This window comes from Chiloscyllium punctatum, chromosome 44 (genome assembly GCF_047496795.1).
Source record: "Chiloscyllium punctatum isolate Juve2018m chromosome 44, sChiPun1.3, whole genome shotgun sequence".
Classification (NCBI taxonomy): domain Eukaryota; kingdom Metazoa; phylum Chordata; class Chondrichthyes; order Orectolobiformes; family Hemiscylliidae; genus Chiloscyllium; species Chiloscyllium punctatum.
The window spans coordinates 52,602,680-52,624,754 of record NC_092782.1 but is presented as its reverse complement, the minus strand read 5'-3'; the positions used below and the strand labels follow the sequence as shown (position 1 = coordinate 52,624,754).

Below are 22,075 nucleotides of genomic sequence, written 5' to 3'. Positions count from 1 at the left end.
ATAGAATAATTGATAGAGATTGTTCAATATCATAAGTCAATAATTCCATTATCATTTGGTCACATGTCCACTAAGTAGATAGAAGTTGAACTAAAAGGATTTTGTCCAGCAATATCAAGGCACACAGAATTTTTGAGAAATGCATTTAGGTTTGGAGGAAATAATAAACAAGTTGATCTGTTTGAGTTGAGTAAAGGTGATCTGATAGAATTTTTTGAAAACTGGAAGACGATTGGTAAGTAAAACGGAACAAGAAATAAAAAGTGCTCTTATAACTGTAGAGGGCCAATTCCCTCTACGGGGGATTCAATTCCCTGTAGTTCAACTCCCATCTGCTCCAGGGGTGTGTAATAACATCTCTGAACAGGTTGATAAGAAAATAACTTTAACAAGACATGAAGCCTACTCCCATTACCCACATTTCTTAACTGGGATTTGCCAAATCTTTGTTTCATGTAAGATAAGCCCCAGACGAATTGTGCCTCCAAATGTTACATCCAAATTGCCCAATATTGTGTTGCTATGTGATTCCCATTGATTTGAAAAGTAATTGCAACTGAACAAGACACAGGCGCATAAATGCATTTCTGCCTGAAGACAGTCCCTTTATACTGAGTCAAGTTAAGCTTGTGTGTGGTCTAGATTAGACTCTCGACTGTGTGGAAACAGGCCCTTCAGCCCAACAAGTCAACACCAACCCTCCAAAGAGAAACCCACCCAGACCCATTTCCCTCTGACTAAAGCACCTAACCTTATGGGCAATTTAGAATGGCCAATTCACCTGGCCTGCACAATTTTTTTTGGACTGTGGGAGGAAATTGGAGCACCCAGAGGAAACCCATGCAGACACAGGGAGAATGTGCAAACTCCTCACAGAGGGTCATCCAAGGTTGGAATTGAACCTGACTCCCTGGTGCTGTGAGGTAGCAGTGCTAACCATTGAGCCACCATGCCGCCCCATAGTGCTGGTAGAGTCATTTTTAATTAAACAGTATCAAAACAGCAGACAAAACTGACAATGATCTTTTCTCGAAAGGAGTAAATAAATCTCTGTACCAGTAAAATAATAAAATCAGCCCATTGAAGCTTAAGTCTGAATTAAATGTGGTCATGATTTAAACTGCCGTTTGAAGAGCGAGAAGAAATAAAGGAACAAAAAGCTATTTCATAGGTGACTGCTTCAATAGTATAAAGGTAAAATTATGCAGATGCTGGAAATCTGAAACAACGCCGAGAATGCTGGAGAAACTCATCAGCTCTGGCAGCTTCTGCAGAGAAAGAAACAGAGCTAATCATTGGAATCAGGTTTGACTCTTTGTCAGTTCTATTGATTTTTTTCCAGCATGCTCTATGTTTGACTGCTTCAATGATATACCTTCATGTGGGAAAGTAAAGGAACATACGATCAATCAGAAAAAGTATTGTGGCAACCTATTTATTTTTATAAGATATATAAAGCAGGGATTTTATTTTGTTAAAGTTGAGCACACAGACAGGTGCAAATAAATAAATTAGATTAGATTCCCTATAGTGTGGAAACAGGCCCTTCGGCCCAATAAGTCCACACCGACCCTCCGAAGAGTAACCCACCAAGACCCATTTCCCTCTGACTTACGCACCTAACACTATGGGCAATTTAGCATGGCCAATTCACCTGACCCGCACATCTTTGGATGGAAACCGGAGCACCCGGAGGAAACCCACGCAGACACGGGGAGAATGTGCAAACTCCACACAGACAGTCGCCCGAGGGCGGAATCGAACCTGGGACCCTGGTGCTGTGAGCCACCAGGCCACCTGTGATTCAAGGCATTTTTTTGAGGAAGGATATTTTAAAATTAACGAAGGGTGCTGAGCCAAAAGGTGATCCACTGACAACATGCTGCCCGTGAGGCATGTAGAAAAAAAGGAATTCAGGTACACAAGTCTTTCTGTCATTCGGTTAGATCATGGCTGCATTATTGAAGATCTGGACAGGAATAAATATCAAACCTGAATTGGTCACTGAATTATACCTTTTCAAAATAAGCTTACTACAGTGAGGCCCCCTAGTGATATAGGGCCTCACATGATTTAAAATGTTATCTTGATCTAAATTCAGGAGCATGGACTTGACTTCACACAAGGTATCCAGGGTGCAGAAAATTTAACACACAACGGGAGGTATACAAAGGCATGACTGCCAAAAGGCCATCTCTGATTCCACGATGTTTTAGCACACAATTTACCCAGTCAAAAGTATTGCTCTGAGCTTGGACGAACCAAATATAAGTGCAAAGAGGAGGATGATTGGTAAATTGTAGTAGTGACACATCCTTAAAAATTACAGAAGGGGTTCTAGACATTAGTAAAACCCAGTCAGGTATCCCTTGGATTTTAGCACATTACAGCATTAGCTCAGAGGGTCAATTCTTTTCACACAGAGAGTGCTGAGTTGTCACAGGTAGTGATGGAAGCGAGTGCAATTTCATTATTTTAAGTAACATTTAGACAGGCACACGGATGGAATACTTATGGAGGGATATGGACCAAACACAGGTAAATGGGTCTCGTTAAATTGTGAAAACTGGGTGGCATGGGGAAATTGGCCAAAGGGCCTGTTGCCATGCTCTAGAACTTTATGACTCCACGTGCAAATAGGCGGAAGGGGCAAACAGTGAATGGTTTGGCCTAGACACAATTCCGAGGCTGTCTGGTTTGTGTTAGGGTATAACAAGTATGGGATGTTCTATTCTGTCAATTTGGTCTCATATTTTCTTCCACTCCTCCTTCCTTCCTGAAGAAGCTGATTCTTGCTGGGTAATAACATATCAGTTACCAATATCCCAAGTGGATGCTGTTCTGGCTGTGGTCATTAAACAGGGGGCACAAACTAGGATCTCTGATCTATTACAATATTGAGCAGTTCCTTTAGCAACTGGATTACTGCAGGAGCCATTGACAATGTTTTGTTATAAAACAATTGCAATTGCCAGCTCAGAAACAATGGGTCTCCTTCCATATGATAAAATTCCATGGTTCTATGAACACGTTATTTAAAACACCAGGATAGAGGGTATTTTGTAAAACTGGCACAATATGGGTCAATGTTTGGAGCCTGAAAGATATAGAAATGAAATAGATTCTCAGGTGTACCTGTGAAGCGACCTATAACAAGTCATTCCTAAACTTGATCAGAGTGCAATTCTTTAGTGGGAGTGTAAGGTTAAAAACAACAAAAAAGCTTTCTGTGGACATAGGTGGAACAGGAATGATCCTCTCTATCCTGCACAGTAACATATTTGTTCCTCAGTAATGTTCCACTAACTGTCCATGGGACTGTAAAGATGTGTAGGTTAGGTGCATTAGACTGGTGTAAATGTAGAATAATAGGGTTAGGGAATGGGTCTGGGTGGGTTACTCTTTGGAAGGTCGGTATGAACTCGTTGGGCCAAATGGCCTGCTTCCACATGGTAGGGAATCTATGATTAGGGTCTCAATCACTGGACAAGCAATAGCTACCGGCAGCTCATCCTTTTTAACCTTCATGGTGGATGAGCATCACTGGCAAGGGCAGCATTTACTCATCATCCCTAACTGGCCTTGTGAAGGTGCTGGTGAGCTGCTGCAGTCCATGGGATGTAGAGGTACACACAGTGATGTTAGAGAGGTACTTACAGATTTGTGAAGCAGTGACAGTGAAGGATCAGCTACAATTCCAAGTCAGGATGCTGTGTGGTTTGGAGGGGAACGTTGTGGTGTTCCTGTGTATCTGATGTCCTTGTTCTTCTGGGTGGCAGAGGTTGTGGACTTGGTAGTTGCTGTTGAGCAAGCCTGCTTCAGGCACTATAGTGTACCTTTTATGTGGTACATAGTGTGTGTTGATAGTGGAGGGAGTGTATGTTTATGGTGATGGATGGAGTGCCTATTTTGGACCAGATTCAGATATTCTGGATGGTTCTTGTGCTCCATGCATGGTACCCATTTCAGACCTGAAAAGGAGCCTGGTATAATTTAAACCATTGTACTTTTACCGTTATTTCGAACATACATGACCAGACAAGCTTCATGGTGGATAGATCACAGATATGTTTGGAGATGCTTTTGCAGTCTAAACAGGTGAGCCTACAACTATTCTAAAAATACAAACTAATTCCTAGCTGTGGGAACTTCGCACCATTTCCCATGAAATGTTAAAGGATCATGTTTATGACTGTAATTACCAGTACATTAGTTTCACCTTTGCAAATCACCAGAAAATTATCACAGTAGACTTTACACTTCAATGTATCAGAGTAATATACATAGATATTCTTATTGAACTTTGCAGAGTGTTGTGCACTAATAAAATGGTCCAGGTGAGTCACTGACAACTACCTATGAGATAAAAATTCATTGTATATGCTATTTGGTGTCCAATTCTAAAGTTGAATTATCCGTATAAGAATTTGGAGATCAATTTAGTTGGAGGCTGATGCTGCAATGTCTGAAGGAATGCGATGTTTCACACTTTCTAGTCTAGATCATTATTTCAGTGTTGTGTACCGTGTCAGATTATTAAGCCCCATAACTTGGTTAAGTACAATGTATCACGGTGCACAAGTCAAACTGATGTAATAGGAATGTGGAATTCACTACCTCAGGGTAGTGAAGCAATCAATACAGATGCAATTAAGGGCAGGTGAGAGCAGCATATGAGGAAGAAGAGAACGGATAGCTGTGATATTAGGTTAAGATGGCATAATACTGACATGGATTGGTTGGACTGAATGGCATGTTTCTGTGGAGAAAGTGGGGATTGCAGATGCTGGAGATCAGAGTCGAGAGTGTGGTGCTGGATTCCTGATGAAGAGCTCATGGCTGAAACGTCGATTCTCCTGCTCCTTGGATGCTGCCTGGCCTGTTTCTGTGCTGTACATCCTATGTAATCCAATGCAAGACATGCTACTTACTTATGCACTTGAGATTTGGCTCTGACCACTTGGCTTGTTTAGAGTTGTTCTGACATCGGATGAGGCTTGATGTTCCTGCCTTTCTCTTATAACCACTTTGGCACTTCAATCGGAGTCTCCGACCAACTTCAAAATGTGCGTCCGTTATTTCGCTCAGATCTATGTTTTTAACTTTGAAGTCAGGTTTGCTGCAGTGTCCTACAGAACAAAAGTGGCAGAATATGATCTGGGTGCTAGTCACATCAAAAATAAAATTAAATCACACAAGGGCAATGTAAATCAATTCTCTGATCACATTCATCAATTGTACTTCAAAATAAAATGTGGAGACAAGCACACTATTTTTAGGATCAGACCCAATTGCACAAGATTCTCCCCCACCGGTGTCGAAAATTCAGCCCCAGCCTCTTAATGCTCTCTCTCCCTCTCTCTCGCTCGTGCTCTCTCACTCTCTTTGGTCTCACAATGGGTAGAAAATGTTGCAAAACTTAAAACCCACTCAGATGTTGAAAAGTGAATTTTCTGAGGCCCCAGTACTGATCTTTGTGGGACACCATTCACTCTAATTCAAGTACATACCTATTACCCAGAACCTTTGCCTTCTATCGTTTAGCAATCTTACAGCCAATGTACCTTGAAACCTTATTAGATTAGATTACTTACAGTGTGGAAACAGGCCCTTCGGCCCAACAAGTCCACACCGCCCCGCCGAAGCGCAACCCACCCATACCCCCACATCTACATCTACCCCTTACCTAACACTACAGGCAATTTATCATGGCCAATTCACCTGACCTGCACATCTTTGGAGTGTGGGAGGAAACCGGAGAACCCGGAGGAAACCCACGCAGACACAGGGAGAACGTGCAAACTCCACACAGTCAGTCGCCTGAGGCGGGAATTGAACCCGGGTCTCTGGCGCTGTGAGGCAGCAGTGCTAACCACTGTGCCACCATGCCTTCTGGAAGTGCCACAAAAGTCTATTACATAAGACCAGGGGAGCTGATGGATTAGTAAATTTGTAGACGACACTAAAGTCGGTGGAGTAGTGGACAGTGTGGAAGAATGTTACAGGTTGCAGGGGGACTTGGATAACCTGTAGAATTGGGCTGAGAGGTGGCAAATGGAGTTCAATGCAGCAAAATGTGTGTTGATGCACTTTGGGAAACATTACATGAAGGCAGAGCACTGGGTCAATGGAAAGATTCTTGGTAATGTGGATGTGCAGAGGGATCTTGGAGTCCATGTGCATAGATCCCTGAAAGTTGCCACCCAGGTGGATAGTGCTGGTAAGGAGGCATACAGTGTGTTAGATTTCATTCGTAGAGGGATTGAGTTCCGGAGCTGCAATATCATGCTGCAACTGTACAAAACACTGGTGCGGCCACACTTGGAATATTATGTACAGTTCTGATCGCCATATTTTGGGGAGGATGTGGAAGCATTGGAAAGGTGCAGAGGAGATTTACCAGGATGTTGTCTGGTCTGGAGGGAAGGTCTTATAGGAAAGGCTGAGAGACTTAGATCTGTTCTCATTGGAAAGTAGAAGGCTAAGAGGGGATTTGATAGAGACATACAAGATGATCAGAGGATTAGATAGGGTAGACAGTGAAAGTCTTTTTCCTAGGATGAGGACATCAGCGTGTACAAGGGGGCATAACTACAAATTGAGGGATGAAAGATTTAAGACAGATGTCAGAGGCAGGTTCTTTACACAGAGATGGTAAGGGCGTGGAATGCCCTACCTGCCAATGTAGTTAACTCAGCCACATGAGGGAGATTTAAACAATCTTCAGATAAGCACATGGATGATTTTGGGATAGTGTAGGGGGATAAGCTGTCCAAAGATGTGCAGGTCAGGTGAATTGGCCATGCTAAATTACCCGTAGTGTTAGGTAAGGGGTAAATGTAGGGGTATGTGTGGGTTGCGCTTCAGCGGGTCGGTGTGGACTTGTTGGGCCAAAGGGCCTGTTTCCACACTGTAATCTAATCTAAATCTAAAAAAAATCTAATCTAAAATCTAAATCTTCCTGTCCTGTAACATTTCTGCACTTAACCATGCCTAAGACATGCCCTTGCTTGACATGTAAGAGTGTGTGAGTTCCTGATATGAAGCTTTGCCAACCTAGAAAATTCCAGAACACAGTTTCCATTTCATTGTCAACTTTGTGTCTACTGCTTCTGGATATGTGACATCCTCAGGTTCCTTATAGAGAAGGGCTGAAGGTATACATTCATGACTACTGATAACCCTCAGGTAGCACACGCAAGCGGCTACTTTTTCAGATGTGGGTATTGCTGGCGAGTCTTGCATTTTTGTCTTTCCCTAGTTGCCCTTGAGATGGTCGTGGTGAGCTGCCTCCTTGAAGTGCAGCAGTCCACGAGCTCGAAAACCACAACGGTGCCAGGGAGAGGATTCCAAGGTGTTGACTCAGTGCCACTGAACGATGTGAATGCAAATAAAAGAAGCCAGGTGAATGAGAGACAGTCAGCTATTTGGCTGTGGTAGGTGTCCCAACTGATCTAAAAATCGCCGATGAAATGAACAGTCAGCAATAAAGGACTTGATTCTAAATTACTTATGGGTGGGTGAAATGGGCATGCTAGTGAACTGGAAAAAAACGTGCCACTCCTGGATGTATTTTTGGGGTGGAGGTTCTTCCCATTCCCCACTGAGCTCACCCCCACAATACACAGGGTGTGCACCACAATTAGCAGGCCACTCATCCTACTTTAATACATATTTAACGATCAACTGATGCAGTTCAAGTTGGTGATATGCCATAAAATGGTTTGTATAGGCAGGCAGACAGGAGTGAAATACTCATATTTTATGTAAGTATTTGCCTTGGGCAGTGTTGTAGGACAGAGACCTACTTTTTGAAGTCTGCATCACATATAGATAAGACATTTAGCATGCTTGCCTTCATTGCTCAGACCCTAAATACAGGAGTAAGGACATTGGTAAGGCCCCTTCTGGAATACTATGCTTAAAAATGTGTTGCTGGAAAAGCGCAGCAGGTCAGGCAGCATCCAAGGAGCAGGAGAATCGACGTTTCGGGGATAAGCCCTTCTTCAGGAATGAGGAGGGAGAACAAGGGCTTATGCCCGAAATGTCGATTCTCCTGCTCCTTGGATGCTGCCTGACCTGCTGCGCTTTTCCAGCAACACATTTTTAAGCTCTGATCTCCAGCATCTGCAGTCCTCACTTTCTCCTTCTGGAATACCATGTCCAGTTCTGGTCGCCCTGCTATAGGAAGGATATTATTAAGCTGGAGAGGGTTCAGAAGAGATTTATCAGGATGTTACCGGGACTGGAGGGCTTGAGTTATAAAGAGAGGGTGGATTGGCTAGGAGGTTTTTACTGGAGTGTAGGAGGTTGAGAGGTGACCTGTAGAGATTTATTTAATAATGAGATAAGCTGAATAGCAGGTATATTTTCCCTAGGGTGTGGGTTTTCAAGACTAGATGGTATACTTTTAAGCTGAGAGGAGAAAGATTTAAAAAAGACATGAGAGGCAATTTTTTTTACACAGAGAGTGGTTTGTGTGTGGAATGAGCTTCCAGAGGAAGTGGTGGATGTGGGTACAGTTACAACATTTAAAAGATGCAGCACAGGAACAGGCCCTTTGGCCCTCCAAACCTTCGCTTGGAGATAGATACATGAATAAGACATGTTTGGAGGGATATGGACCAACTGCAGGCAGATGGGACTAGATTAGCTTGGGATTACCGTCGGCATGACTAGTTTCCGTGCTGTAGGACTCTATGATTCTACAAAACACCAGCAAGGATAGGGGTTCTATCTTCTGGGAGGTTGCCCCTTATCCATCAGAGATACTCTCCCCTTTTCCCCAAGAAGATAGCAACCCTTTCTTCCAACCCATATTCACCAACTCACACTATCACTGACTGAATACCATCTTCTGTGTGTCTGCCCATTCCATCATGTCTTCAACATTTCCAAATCGCGCACAAATTTGGAAATTCTGCTGTTTGGTACCATGTCCAGGGGTTGAATGTGGTCCCATGTTTTGATTAGGTGCTAACTGAGCCACTGTCTCAACTGTTCTTTATCACTCTTACAGCACAGTTCAGAGTTGAGCAGGAGAGTTCACTTTGTACTGGTTCATATTTATACCCTGGCCAATATCACTGAAAAAACACTTTATCTGTAGGTAGAACCATTGAGCAATGTAAATTAGTTGCAACAGTTCCTACTTTACAAGTGTCACCACACATCAAAAGCACTTAATTAGTGCAAAATGTTTCAGGATATCCAGAAAGGATTTAGGGAGAAGAGAGATATGAATCCTATAGGTGAAGACAATTTTAGTATGGAAGGGCAAAATATGTCAGCGAAGGCTTGGAGGGCCAAAGGGCCTGTTCCTGTGCTGCATTGTTCTTTGTTCTAAGAAAAGCATTTCAAAAATATACACCTTTCTGTTGTTAGCGCCAGGCAGTAGCTGTTTTCCCCGTTTCTGTTACTCATACATCTGGCGTTTGTTGACTAATCTTTTCAGCCAGTACAATGTGGAGAGAGTTGGATTAATTACTAAGTGGAATCTGTGCAACTCCAGACAGAGACAGACAGATGAACAGATTGGGCAATTCAGCTGAAATTGACACAGTGAAATTTGAGTTTGTGTTTCTTCAGGAAGAAGAAAGACCTGGACAACAAAGAATTCAATTTCATAGACTCAGCCATTTGGCCCATTATGTCCCTGCTGGTCAACAGAAATCTGACCATATTAATCTCACATTCCTTCTCTTAGCCCACTGCATTGGAGGCTACAGCAATGCAAGTGAATATCTAAATACTGCTTAAAGTTAGGAGAGTTTCTGACTCAATCACCCTTTCAAGCAATGAGTTCCAGACTGTCTGGATGAAAAGAAATCTCAGCAATAGGGCTCTTAGCATTCTACTATTGATCCCTCTACAAATGGAAAAGTCTCTTCCTACTCTTTTAAACAAGGAGTAAATGGTAAAGAAAGTTTCCTTTACACCGTTTCCATCAAATGCTCCCGGGTGTTACGACCCGGGGTAAACCCTCCTGCTTAATTTAAACCAGCAAAACAAAAAAGATGTATCCCGTGCAGTAATCTGTGAAAGTTTGAGAGGCTAAGACCTACTTAAGGTAAAAATTAACCACTTTATTTTTTAAGATATAACAGAGAATAATTAACTAACAACTAGTCATAACTCCTTCCTCTAACCTATCTTTTACCTTCCCTTCTACAATACTGGTCTAATAAAAAACCCCAATTAAGGTTTACCAAAAATTCAAGTTTTCAAAACCAGCCAGACATCAAATCTTCTCTTCCTCACTTTCCTTTTCTCCTTCTTAGGGATTTCTGTTTCACACGTCATTGATCGATCAAGGTACCTTTAAGAGAGCTATTTTTCAGGCAGTCTCTACATGCTGGTGGCATGACCGTTCTCCTCCCATCAATTTTCCCCGGGCTTATACCCCAAAGCATTGGATTGTGTCATTGGCTTTTCTGTTTGCCAATATACTAAGTTCAAATTGATTGGAATTTGGTATTTTTCGGGGTAAAATTTAAACTGAACAGCCTAATTCGAATCTGTTTTTGTCTCCAGGTAACCAACTACCCTAACTGCTAGGGTCATGCTAGATTGCATCTTGTTGAGAACACTTGATGCTGTCAGGTAGTTCTGTTAGCTTTTAACTTTCTGAAAGGTACAGGTCACCCACATCTTCATAACATGCGTCAGGGACAGCATGGTGTTAAATACAGTGAATGTACAATACAGTACTTTCCTTACTCATTTTAAACAGAAAATAAAGTTCCCTGGACCTTTGTAAGCTAAAAGTAAATGTCCCTTGACACTGTCTTCATCAAACACTCATGGGAGAGGGACAGCACGGGGTTAGGTGCAGAGCAAAAGCTGCCTCTACACCTTTGAACTAAAAGAAAACTGAAAGTAAAGTTCCCTTGACTCCATCCCCATCAAACACGCCGAAGACAGGGACAGCAAGGGGTTCGATACAGAATAAAGCTCTCTCTGTTCTTAAAAGGCAAAGTAAACTGGATGTAAAGTTCCTCCAGCTCCAGACCCTGTCAAACCCTGCCAGGACAGGACAGAAAGTGCATTCCTATCCAACCAATTGATGCTCCTCATTATATATCTCTGTCAGGTTCCCTCTCAGACTCCAATGTTTGTCTCCCCAGAGAGAACGTTGGAAGGGTGGGATTTGGAGAGGGGGATGGTGGTGGTGGGGGCACAGTGGGGGCGCTGAGGACCAACATTGAGCACTGTGGCTATGAATGGGAAATTAATGCAAGTTAGAATTCCCTTCCACACTGGGACAAAGTGCCATGGCCAATCAGATTGACTGGCAGTTCCTGCAGTGCCCAAAATCAAAATTGGGTGTTGCCAGGACTGGAGGCAAGTTCAGGAAGGATATTCCATAGAATCCAGAGAGTAACATATACGAGGGAATTCTGGCACTATAGGACAGAGGTGTGGTTTCTGAGTTCTATGGGACTTTAGGAGGTACAGGAGGTGCCTACATAAGAACTAGCGGTGATTGCTAAAACCTGTGGGCATCAACACCAGCCAGTTTTAATTCAACATTTAAATGGCTAGAGTCAGAAAGCATTCGTCAAGGTTGGTTTACCAGGCAGCAGGAGTTTGCCAGCTTTGAAAAACATTCTAGAAGCCCACTGAGCAGTCTGCAGGCAGACACTGGATGTTTAAGGCAAATACAGTAGCCACACATAACATTCATTAATTGCTTTGTTGATCTGTCGACTACTATTTGAAATTTGTGCATAACCAGATGCACCAATTCTTGTCAAGTAGTAACCATTATAGGTTGTTCTGGTATAACATGCATTTGATTAACTCAAATTGGCTAAACACCGACTGATGAATTATGGTCGCTCTTTGGACAACATGAACTCTCAACTGACCAGGCATCGTGATTTTCTAAAGCAATCTTCTACAGTGCTATTTTCTATCGCACAAGGTTGATGAGGGATGCAACTTTCACGTTATAGAGGAATGGTCTGTATTTTGTTCTGGTATCTCTGTCTTCTTCAAAATTCCTATCACCTTCTGTATTCTCCACCAGGAGGTGAAGAAATCGACGTTTCGGGTGTAATCCTTCTTCAACTGAAACGCCGACATCTCCATCTCCTGAAGATATCTAGCTTGCTGTTTTCACCCAGCGTCCTGCCTGACTACTTTGGATTCCAGCATTTGCAGGTTTTTTCTCTCTAACCAGTTGCAAATTTTTGCCTGGTATTTTTAATAGTCGGAGGAATCTCAACTGAAGAATGGTGTCCAATTTGACTTCAGCAAATATGTGAACGCTTTGGAGAGGGAACAGAGGAGCTCATACACATGTGTTTTCAAGGATAAGAAGCTTCAGTTATGTGGATGGATTGGAGAGGCTGGCTTTATTTTCCTGTAACAGCAGAATTGAGGAGATTTGTTAGAGGTATTCAAATCGTGAGGGGGCTGGGAAGGGTGGATAGCACGAAACTGTTTCTACAAGAAAACCTGAAAGAACTCCCGATGCTGGAAGTCAGAAACAGCACTAAAAATTGCAGATCTGGCAGCATCTGTGAGAAAGCAGAATGAAAGTTTCTGAGCCAATCTTTGGCCTAGAACATGAATTCTGCTTTCTCTGCAGCGATGCTGCCAGACCTGCTGGGTTTCTCAAGAAGCTGTCTCTGTTGGTCATTTGGTCAGGGAGAACTGATTTAAGGTGATTGGCAAAGGAAGGCAACAGCAATCTGAGGCAGAATGCTTTTTACAAAGTGAATGCTTCGGATCTCAAATGATTTGACTGAGAACGTGGTGCTGACAGATTCGATCATGACTTTCAAAAGGCAAGTGAAAAGACCATGAAAAGAAATGGTAGGTCATGGGGAAAGGGTATGGGGAAAAGGTCTAGGATTTGCTCCTGAAGAGAGTCTACATGGATAAACCAGGCTGAATAGCCTCCATCTTTGCAGCAACCCTTCTACAGTGGGTTGAACTGGAGAAACTGGGCCTGTTTCTATTCCTAGAGTAAGGAAAGCTAAGAGGAGGTTTTACAATCATGAAGAGTTTAATTAAAGCAAATGAAGTGAAATTGCTCCAATGGCTGAAGTGTCAATAAGGGCACACATAAGGGGATTGGCAAAGGAGTCAGTGATAGCATGCAATAAAATTTTTTATATGCAACAATTGGTTGGAACTTAAAGTGCACTAACTGATCAGGATTTAGATTCCAAGTAGCAACGACAGGGATTCAGATCACATACAACGGAGAAAGTTTATGGTGAAGAAGTGGATTGATTTCAAAAGAGCCAGAGCAGACTCCATGGGCAGAACAACCTCCCTCCACACTAACGGAATATTCTATGATACTTCAGCAATGCAACACCAAGGGAACATCAACCACAATTTAATGTTCAAGCCTCAAGAGTAACTGAAACCACAACCTTCTGACTCAGAAGTTAATCCCTCTGAACCGCACTTGACACCTGCAGGACTGATTGCTTCTGAATTCCTGTAATGTCTCGTCGACATTGAGAGCTACCATTCATTTTCAAAAACCGTTCTGATTTCTGCAGCGATAATGAATTGGTTTGACTGATGTCAGTTGCACTAATCCTTTACCCAAGTTAAAGCAATAAACACACTTCAATGAAACTGCATGGAGGCGAGTCTCTCTAAAACCTTGCAGCATCTTCTTTGTTAAAGGCAAAGCTAAAACATCCCGAGGAATATTGTCATGAGGATGATTTTGAAGAATAGCAATTGAATCCATTGGTCATTTGTTTAACAGGGTAAAAACAATGACTGCAGATGCTGGAAACCAGATTCTGGATTAGTGGTGCTGGAAGAGCACAGCAGTTCAGGCAGCATCCGAGGAACAGTAAAATCGACATTTTAGGCAAAAGCCCTTCATCAGGAATAAAAGGTCTGACGCTTCCAGCTTGGATCTTTGCACGAGATGGAGGAGAAACCAGGAATTTGGTCATGTGTGTCCCAATGGGTAATTTTTGGAAATTATGCAAAAACATAGCAACCTTTTGACCAAGTTCCAATGCGAGCTCTCATCTGCATCCTGTCAGCTTATCTGTAAGATTCGCCCCCTAAGGACCTAGCAGATGTCCTCTCAATTCCTCATTCCTCTCTTCTACTGTAGTTTGTACATCTACAAAACCACAAACTCATCCAAATTCTTGGAATGAGTGTCCAATTAAGTCTTCAGCTGTAACTGGAATGCCTCATTGTGGAGCTTGCTGTTGAACAGTTTTGTCTGTTTGCGATTTTTGAGAAGATTTGTAGCTCAGGTTGAGGTTCAGGTTGTAAACGTGCAACCTGAGTTTAGTCTGTTGTTTTCAGGGTGAATCTGACATTGCAGCCATGTCAATATTTTTACTGCATAAATTTTTATTTGTTGGTCTTTAGTTATAGCAACACAACATGACATAAAAATCTGAAGCTTTTAACAGGATTCCAGAGTGTTGTGTACCAAACGTTTATCGGGAAGAACACCTTTTGACTTGTGATTGTGGTACAATCTATTGAAAATATTATTAAAGGATTATTACATAAACCCAGCTGTGCTCATGCACACAGTCCACATTAAACGTGCTGCTCAGCTTCCTCCTTAGAAATAAATACCCTTTCCAGATTTCAAATTTCTGCTAAGGTTGAAAATGGTAGAATCACCCACCATAAGTAGTGAAAGGCACGAGAGGAACAGCATTTAAAAAGAACCAGGGGAAAACCACACATGCATATTCGTGTAAAGTAGAAAGATATGTAAAGTATAATATTTATTGCCGATCCCTGGTTGCCCTTGAGAATGTGGTAGCCTTCTTGAACCGCTGCAGTCCAAATGCTATAGGTAGATCCACAATGCTGTCAGGGAGGGAATTCCAGCATTCTGACCTAGTGACAGTGGAGGACTGATAATATATTTCCAAGTCAGGATGGTGAATAGTTTGGGGGGGCCTTGCATGTATCTGCTGCCTTCGTCCTCCTAAGTGGAAGTGGTCGCAGGTTTGGAAGATGCTGTCTGAGGATCTTTGGTGAATTTCTGCAGTACATCTTGTAGATAGCACACACTGCTGTTAAGCAGGTAAGCAATTGCTGCACTCTCTATAGCCAGGGCATCTTTCCTCAGATAAGGAGATCAAAGGAGGCATATTCCTTAATGTGGAAGACAGGATCATCCCTCTCAGAAATTGGCAGCCCCACCAGAGGGCTCTCAGCTCAGTAGCCTCACCACCGCCACTATTGACATTGGCCATTTCAGGGGTAGCCGCTTAAGGGAGTGGACACCTTCATGGTTGAAGTGGGTTCAGGGAGTATCAGGCCCAGACAGATAAACCCTGGCAAATGGAGAAAGTTGCAGTTTCAGCACCGGGCACCTGGAGAGTCTGTGACCATTGAAAGATTCTCAGTGACAAAGCCATCCAATGGGAAAGTGATGGGCTAGTTATCGCTAGACTACTAATCCAGAGACCCAGGTGATGTTCTGGGGATCTGGGTTCAAATACCACCATGGCAGATGGTGGAATCTGAATTCAATAAAAATCTGGAATGAAGAGTCTAATGACAACCATGAGTCCATTGTTGACTGTTTGGAAAAAAACCCACCTGGTTCACCAACGTCCTTTAGGGAAGGGAAGTGCCATCCTTACCTGATTTGGCCTGTGTGTGACTCCAGCCCAACAGTAATGTGGATGACCCTTTAAGGGTCTCTGGGCAATTAACATTGGTGTAGCTGATGAAGCCCATGTCCAATGAATAAAAATCGCAAGCAAAGGTAGTTTCTAATCAAAAAAGTCTTCCACATGACATTCCCAACCTGTCCTATCATGAATGCAATCTGACTCAGTGATCTCCTCAGAAACCTTTGACATGAATAAATACTGATCCCCTAAGACAATGATGTAAAACCCCAGAGCTCCCAGGACCCTGCTGCTATTCATCTCTGGTCTGCTGCAGTGTTGACCACATCTGCACCCACTGTTCCAGGTGAGGCATGAATTGTTCAGTATCGTGTCAGTTTGACAGCAAGGAGACCCTGGGGAACATCTGCATTTCTCAGCTTGCTCCTGCTAATAGTGATTTGAATAACATTGGGGTAATATGATTCCATATTCTGAACGTCACATTTTCTCAGTATCAACTTAGCTAACTGCAGCAACCAAAAGAATTGGAAAAGGATCAGCCTGTCACGCAAATTCTGCCAGTCACCTAGATTATGGCTGATTGTCCACCTCAAAGCCATTTTCCTGCATGATCTTGATGTCTTTTGTGATCTAGAAATCCATTTGATCTCTGCCTTGAACACACTCAATGACTGAGCTTTCACAGCTCCCTGGAGTAGAGGATTCCAAAGATTCACCACCTACTGAGTTCAGAAATTCCTGTTCATCTGCATTCTAAATCGCTGACCCTTTAGTTTGAGACTGTATCCCTCTTATAGCCCTTCATCCACAGCTAGGGGATCATCCTTCCTGCATCTTACCCTGTCAGATTTTCTGTGTCCTATGATCCTGCTCCATAGCTACCTGAAGGAGCAGTGGTCTGAAAGCTAGTGCTTCCAAATAAACCTGCTGAACTATAACCTGGTGTTGTGTGATTTTTAACTTTGAGCTTAAATGACATCATCTTTGATCTTAAATGACATATTCTCCAAACTCTGGAGAATATAGACCTAGTCTCCTCAAACTCTCTTCATAAGCTACCCCACTCTTGCTAATCTTAGACATATCTAACCTGTTTGTCAAAAAGCTAGTGCTTCCAAATAAACCTGTCGGATTATAATCTGGTGTTGTGTGATTTTTAACCTTGTCCACCCCAGTCCGACACCGGCCCCTCCAAGTCACGTTAACCTGTTTATGGCAGTGCTCTCATTACTACATCAGGAGATAAAAAAGGGCATTCAAAGGTTTCTTTTTAAATCTCTGTCATGGCAAAGACATCTGGATAGGTATATGAATAGAAAGGGTTTAGAGGGATATGAGGCAAGTGTTGGAAAATGGGACTAGATTAATTTAGGATATCTGGTCGGCATGGATAAATTTAACAGCAGGGTTTATTTTCTCTAAAACTCTGATCATTTAACTGCTGTTCTTTTCTCCATCTCATAACAGCCTTGCTCCCTCACTGGTCGCCAATTCTAAATGTCCAACAGAAATAATTTACACCTCCTTTATTTTGATTAGATTCCTACAGTGTGGAAACAGGCCTTTTGGCCCAACCAGTCCATACCAACCCTCCAGAGAGTAACCCACCCAGACTCATTTCCCAACATTTACCCCTGACTAACACACCTCACACTATGGGCAATTTAACTTGGCCAATTCACCTAACCTGCACATCTTTGGACTGTGGGAGGAAACTAGAACAAACCCACACAGACACAGGGGAGAACATGCAAACTCCCAGACAGTCACCCGAGGGTGGAATCGAACCCGGGTCCCTGGTGCTGTGAGGAAGCAGTGCTAACCACTGAGCCACCGTACTGGCCTTTATCAAAACAGGATCTGAAAACAAGGTCCCAAGTTTACACTGTCTTGCTCCACAGTTTTAGGTCATGTACACTTTTGTGGTTTTCAAAACAGCTGGACAGGCAATCTGACTAACTTAAACTGAGACATCAGGATTAGCTGTAACAGAACTAAACACAAATTGCATATGCTGTTTTGAAAGCCAAACTGAGACCACATTAAATATCAGTTGAGGATTTGTTTGTGTTATTGATGTACTGCACTACCGAATTCACTTTGTGAATTACATTTAGAAGTTTCAAGGTTGTAAAAATGTAACAATTTATTTTCTTTCCTCACCTAGGGGCGTACAAGGCAGGCAAAGCATAGGTTTACACCTACAGAAACAGAAATTGCTGGAAAAGCTCAGCAGTTATTAAAGTTCTGAGATCCATAATATCACAATAGCCTAGGGAACTGTTCCAACCAAGTCCAGTTGCAGAAACAAACAAAAACGTGTTTTTTTTTTAAAATACTGGAAGAACTGTGGATACTGTAAATCAGAAACGAAACCAGAAACTGCTGGAAAAACTCAGCAGGTCTGGCAGCATCAGTGAAGAGACATCAGAGTTAACAGCTCAGGTCATGTGACCATTCCTCAGAGGAAACATTAAAACAGGACTAAAGGGAGAATTAGAAGGCTTCGGGTTAGAGGAGATCGCAAAGATGGTGGTGAAGAGGACAGTCTTCAGGCAGATTGTTTAACACAAGTGGAATCAAGGTGGAGACATTTAGGAATGGGAATTCATGACTGGGGTCATTAGGGCTGCAGGTCCTGCAATGGAGTTGTGTCGCGAGAAACTGAGAAAGCTGTGATGATAATGCCAGTATAGATGTTCAACCTGAAAATAACAGACAGCTGGATGGGCATTTCAGTGGCAGTGGATATAGGATAGGGATGAAAATTGACAATATTTCAGATCAAGAAAGGATCAGTCTTTCTGATATAGTTGACATGTTGCGTGGGAATAGGTAAGGGGTGTGTGTGTGGTTGGGGGGGGTGTTGATGTAGGGATGGGATTGGGTATGGGGAGTGGGGAAGGAAGGGGGTTGGTGTGGGGATGGGAAGGGGTGTAGGGGGTGGGAGCAGAGGGATTAGGTAGGGATAGGCAGTGTTGTAGGGGAGCGGGGAGGAGGGGGTTGGTGTGGGGATGGGAGGGGATGTCGGGGAGTGGGAGAGGAGGGGATGTAGGGGTGCAGGGAAGAGGGGGTTGGTGTAGTGATAGGAGGGGGTGAAGGGGAATAGGGGAGGGATTGGTGTCGGGTTGGGAAGGGGTGTACGGGAGCCGGGGAGGAGTGGATTGGTGTAGGGATGGGAGGGGTTGATTTCCTTGAATACCAGGAGCAGCAATTACTGTTTTATATGCTGTTGCATTGTTTTGGAACTTCGGAGAAAAATAAACGTCAAATCAACGGCACTTTGAAAAGGGAGAAGGACAGGCAATAGGCAGCACATGATCAGTGTGGAGGGGGAGAGAGAGAGAGAGAGAGAGAGAGAGAGAGAGAGAGAGAGAGAGAGAGAGAGAGAGAGAGAGAGAGAGAGAGAGAGAGAGAGAGAGAGAGAGAGAAACCCACATTGCTAAGTGACACAGCAGTGAATCTGTGCAGCCTTTGCTGTTTGAATTCATGTATCGCTGGACATAGGAACGCGTCTGGGAAAATTAACAAACAGTGAACAGGAGGAACCTGTTTGGGAGAGGTTATAGCACCGAAACAGATAAGTGAATAGATTTAAGTGTGGTCTTGCTGTGAGTCTGTAGTACTGAGTAGAGTGGGTTTTTTCTTGATTATATGTTTTATTGAGATATGTCTCTTGATTCAACTTAAAAATGTAAGTCATAAGTATTAAGTTAGCCTGGAGCCGTGTTTGTAGAGGAATAAGAGAGTACTATTTTCTGGGTCCGTAGATTGAAAGAAGCAATAATGGCCCTTAGTAAAGTGATATGCTCTTCTTTTCAGATGTGGGAACTTATGGAGAGTTTACGTGTTACTGAGCATTATACCTGCAATAAATGCCACTAGTTGTGAATCCTATCAGATCGAATGGATTGGTTGGAGTGACAGTTAGAGGCAATGAGGAATTTACAAGACCAAGGGGGTGTGATGGATAGCAGTTATAGGAAGGGAGAAAAGTCACAGATACAGTCAGGTAGTCAAGTTTCTAGTATTGAGACTGGCTCTAATGCAATGAGGGATATGTTGGGTCCCAAGAGATAGATTGTTTAAATTAGATTAGATTAGATTCAATACAGTGTGGAAACAGGCCCTTCGGCCCAACTAGTCCACACCGCCCCTCCAAATAGTAACCTACCTAGACCCATTTCCCTCTGAATGATGCATCCAACACTCTGGGCAATTCACCTGACCTGCACATCTTTGGACTGTAGGAGGAAACCGGAGCACCCGGAGGAAACCTGCACAGACACGGGGAGAATGTGGAAACTCAACACAGACAATCCCCCGGGACCCTGGTGCTATGAGGCTGCAGTGCTAACCACTGAGCCATTGTGCTGCTCCCATTGTGTTAGGGGACTCTCTAGTCCGAAGCACAGACAGATGTTTCTATAGCCAACAGCGAAAAAATCAGAATGGTGCGTTGCTTCCCTGGTGCCATGATCAAGGATGTCTCAGGGAGGGTGCAGAATGTTCTCACAGGGGAGAGGGCCTAACAAGAAGCTATTGTACACATTGGAACCATAGACATAGGAAGGGAAAAGGATGAGATTCTGAAGGAAGAATATAGAGAATCTCTTGTGGGGTAGAAGTGACTTGTACAAGAAGGATGGATTGCACCTAAATTGGAAGGGGACTAATATACTGGCAGGGAGATTTGCTAGAGCTGCTAGGGAGGATTTAAACTAGTAAGGTGGGGGGTGGGGGGGGGGGGTGCAGAGGTGGGACCCAGGGAGATAGTGAGGAAAGAGATCAATCTGAGACTGGTACAGCTGGGAGAAGGAGCAAGTCAAACAGTCAGGGCAGGCAGGGACAAGGTAGGACCAATAAATTAAACTGCATTTATTTCAATGCAAGGGGCCTAACAGGGAAGGCAGATGAACTCAGGGCATGGTTAGGAACATGGGGCTGGGATATCATAGCAATTACAGAAACATGGCTCAGGGATGGGCAGGACTGGCAGCTTAATGTTCCAGGATACAAATGCTACAGGAAGGATAGAAAGGGAGGCAAGAGAAGAGAGAGAGTGGTGTTTTTGATAAGGGATAGTATTACAGCTGTACTGAGGGAGGAAATTCCCGGAAATACATCCATGGAAGTTATTTGGGTGGAACTGAGAAATAAGAAAGGGATGATCACCTAATTGCAATTGTACTATAGACCACTTAATAGTCAGCAGGGAATTGAGAAACAAATTTGGAAGGAGATCTCAGTTATCTGTAAGAATAATAGGGTAGTTATGGTTGGGGATTTTAACTTTCCAAACATAGACTGGGACTGCCATAGTGTTAAAGGTTTAGATGGAGAGGAATTTGTTAAGTGAGCACAAGAAAATGTTCTGATTCAGTATGTGGATGTAACTACTAGAGAAGGTTCAAAACTTGACCTATTCTTGGGAAATAAGGCAAAGCAGGTGACTGAGGTGTCAGTGGTGGAGCACTTTGGGGCCAGTGACCATAATTCTATTAGTTTTAAAATACTGATAGAAAAGGATAGGCCAGATCTAAAAGTTGAAGTTCTAAATTGGAGGAAGGCTGGTTTTGACGGTATTAGGCAAGAACTTTCGAAAGCTGATTGGGGACAGATGTTCACAGGTAAAGCGATGACTGGAAAATGAGAGATCTTCAGAAATGAGATAACGAGAATCCAGAGAAAGTATATTACTGTTAGGGTGAAAGAAAAGGCTGGTAGGTGTAAGGCATGCTGCATGACTAAAGAGTTTGAGGGTTTGGTTAAGAAAAAGAAGGAAGTGGAGACAGGATAGATCGAGTGAATCCTTAGATGAGTACAAAGGAAGTAAGAGTATACTTAAGAGGGAAATCAGGAGAGAAAAAAGGGGACATGAGACAGCTTTGGCAAATAGGACTAAGGAGAACCAAAGGGTTTTTACAAATACATTAAGGATGAAAGGGTAACTAGGGAGAGAATAGGGCCCCTCAAAGATCAGCAAGGCGGCCTTTGTGTGGAGCTGCAGGAGATGGGGGAGATGCTAAACGAGTATTTTGCATCAGTGTTTACTGTGGAGAAGGACATGGAAGATATAGAATGTAGGGAAATAGATGGTGGCATCTTGAAAGATGTCCATATGACAGAGGAGGAAGTGCTAGATGGCTTGAAATGGTTAAAGGTGGATAAATCCCCAGGACCTGAACAGGTGTACCCTAGAACTCTGTGGGAAGCTAGAGAAGTGATTGCTGGGCCTCTTACTGAGATATTTGTATTATCAATAGTCATAGGTGAGCTGACGGAAGACTGGAGGTTGGCAAATGTGGTGCCATTATTTAAGAAAGGTGGTAAGGACAAGCCAGGGAACTATAGGCCAGTGAGTCTGATATTGGCGGTGGGCAATTTGCGGAACAGGATGTACATGTATTTGGAAAGGCAAGGACTGATTCGGGACAGTCAATATGGCTTTGTGCATGGAAAATCATGTCTTA

The 22,075-nt window shown here is 43.1% G+C and overlaps 1 protein-coding gene across 4 annotated transcripts in view; it reads right to left on the bottom strand.

Moving 5' to 3' along the window:
- Positions 1–22,075, bottom strand: part of il15ra (interleukin 15 receptor subunit alpha) — a 95,124-nt gene that overhangs the window by 44,061 nt on the left and 28,988 nt on the right. For all 4 annotated transcript variants that reach the window (XM_072562934.1, XM_072562935.1, XM_072562936.1 and 1 more), the window contains exon 2: positions 4,932–5,129. In XM_072562934.1, coding sequence (XP_072419035.1) covers positions 4,932–5,129 — 198 coding nt within the window. The remainder of the gene's footprint in view (positions 1–4,931; positions 5,130–22,075) is intronic.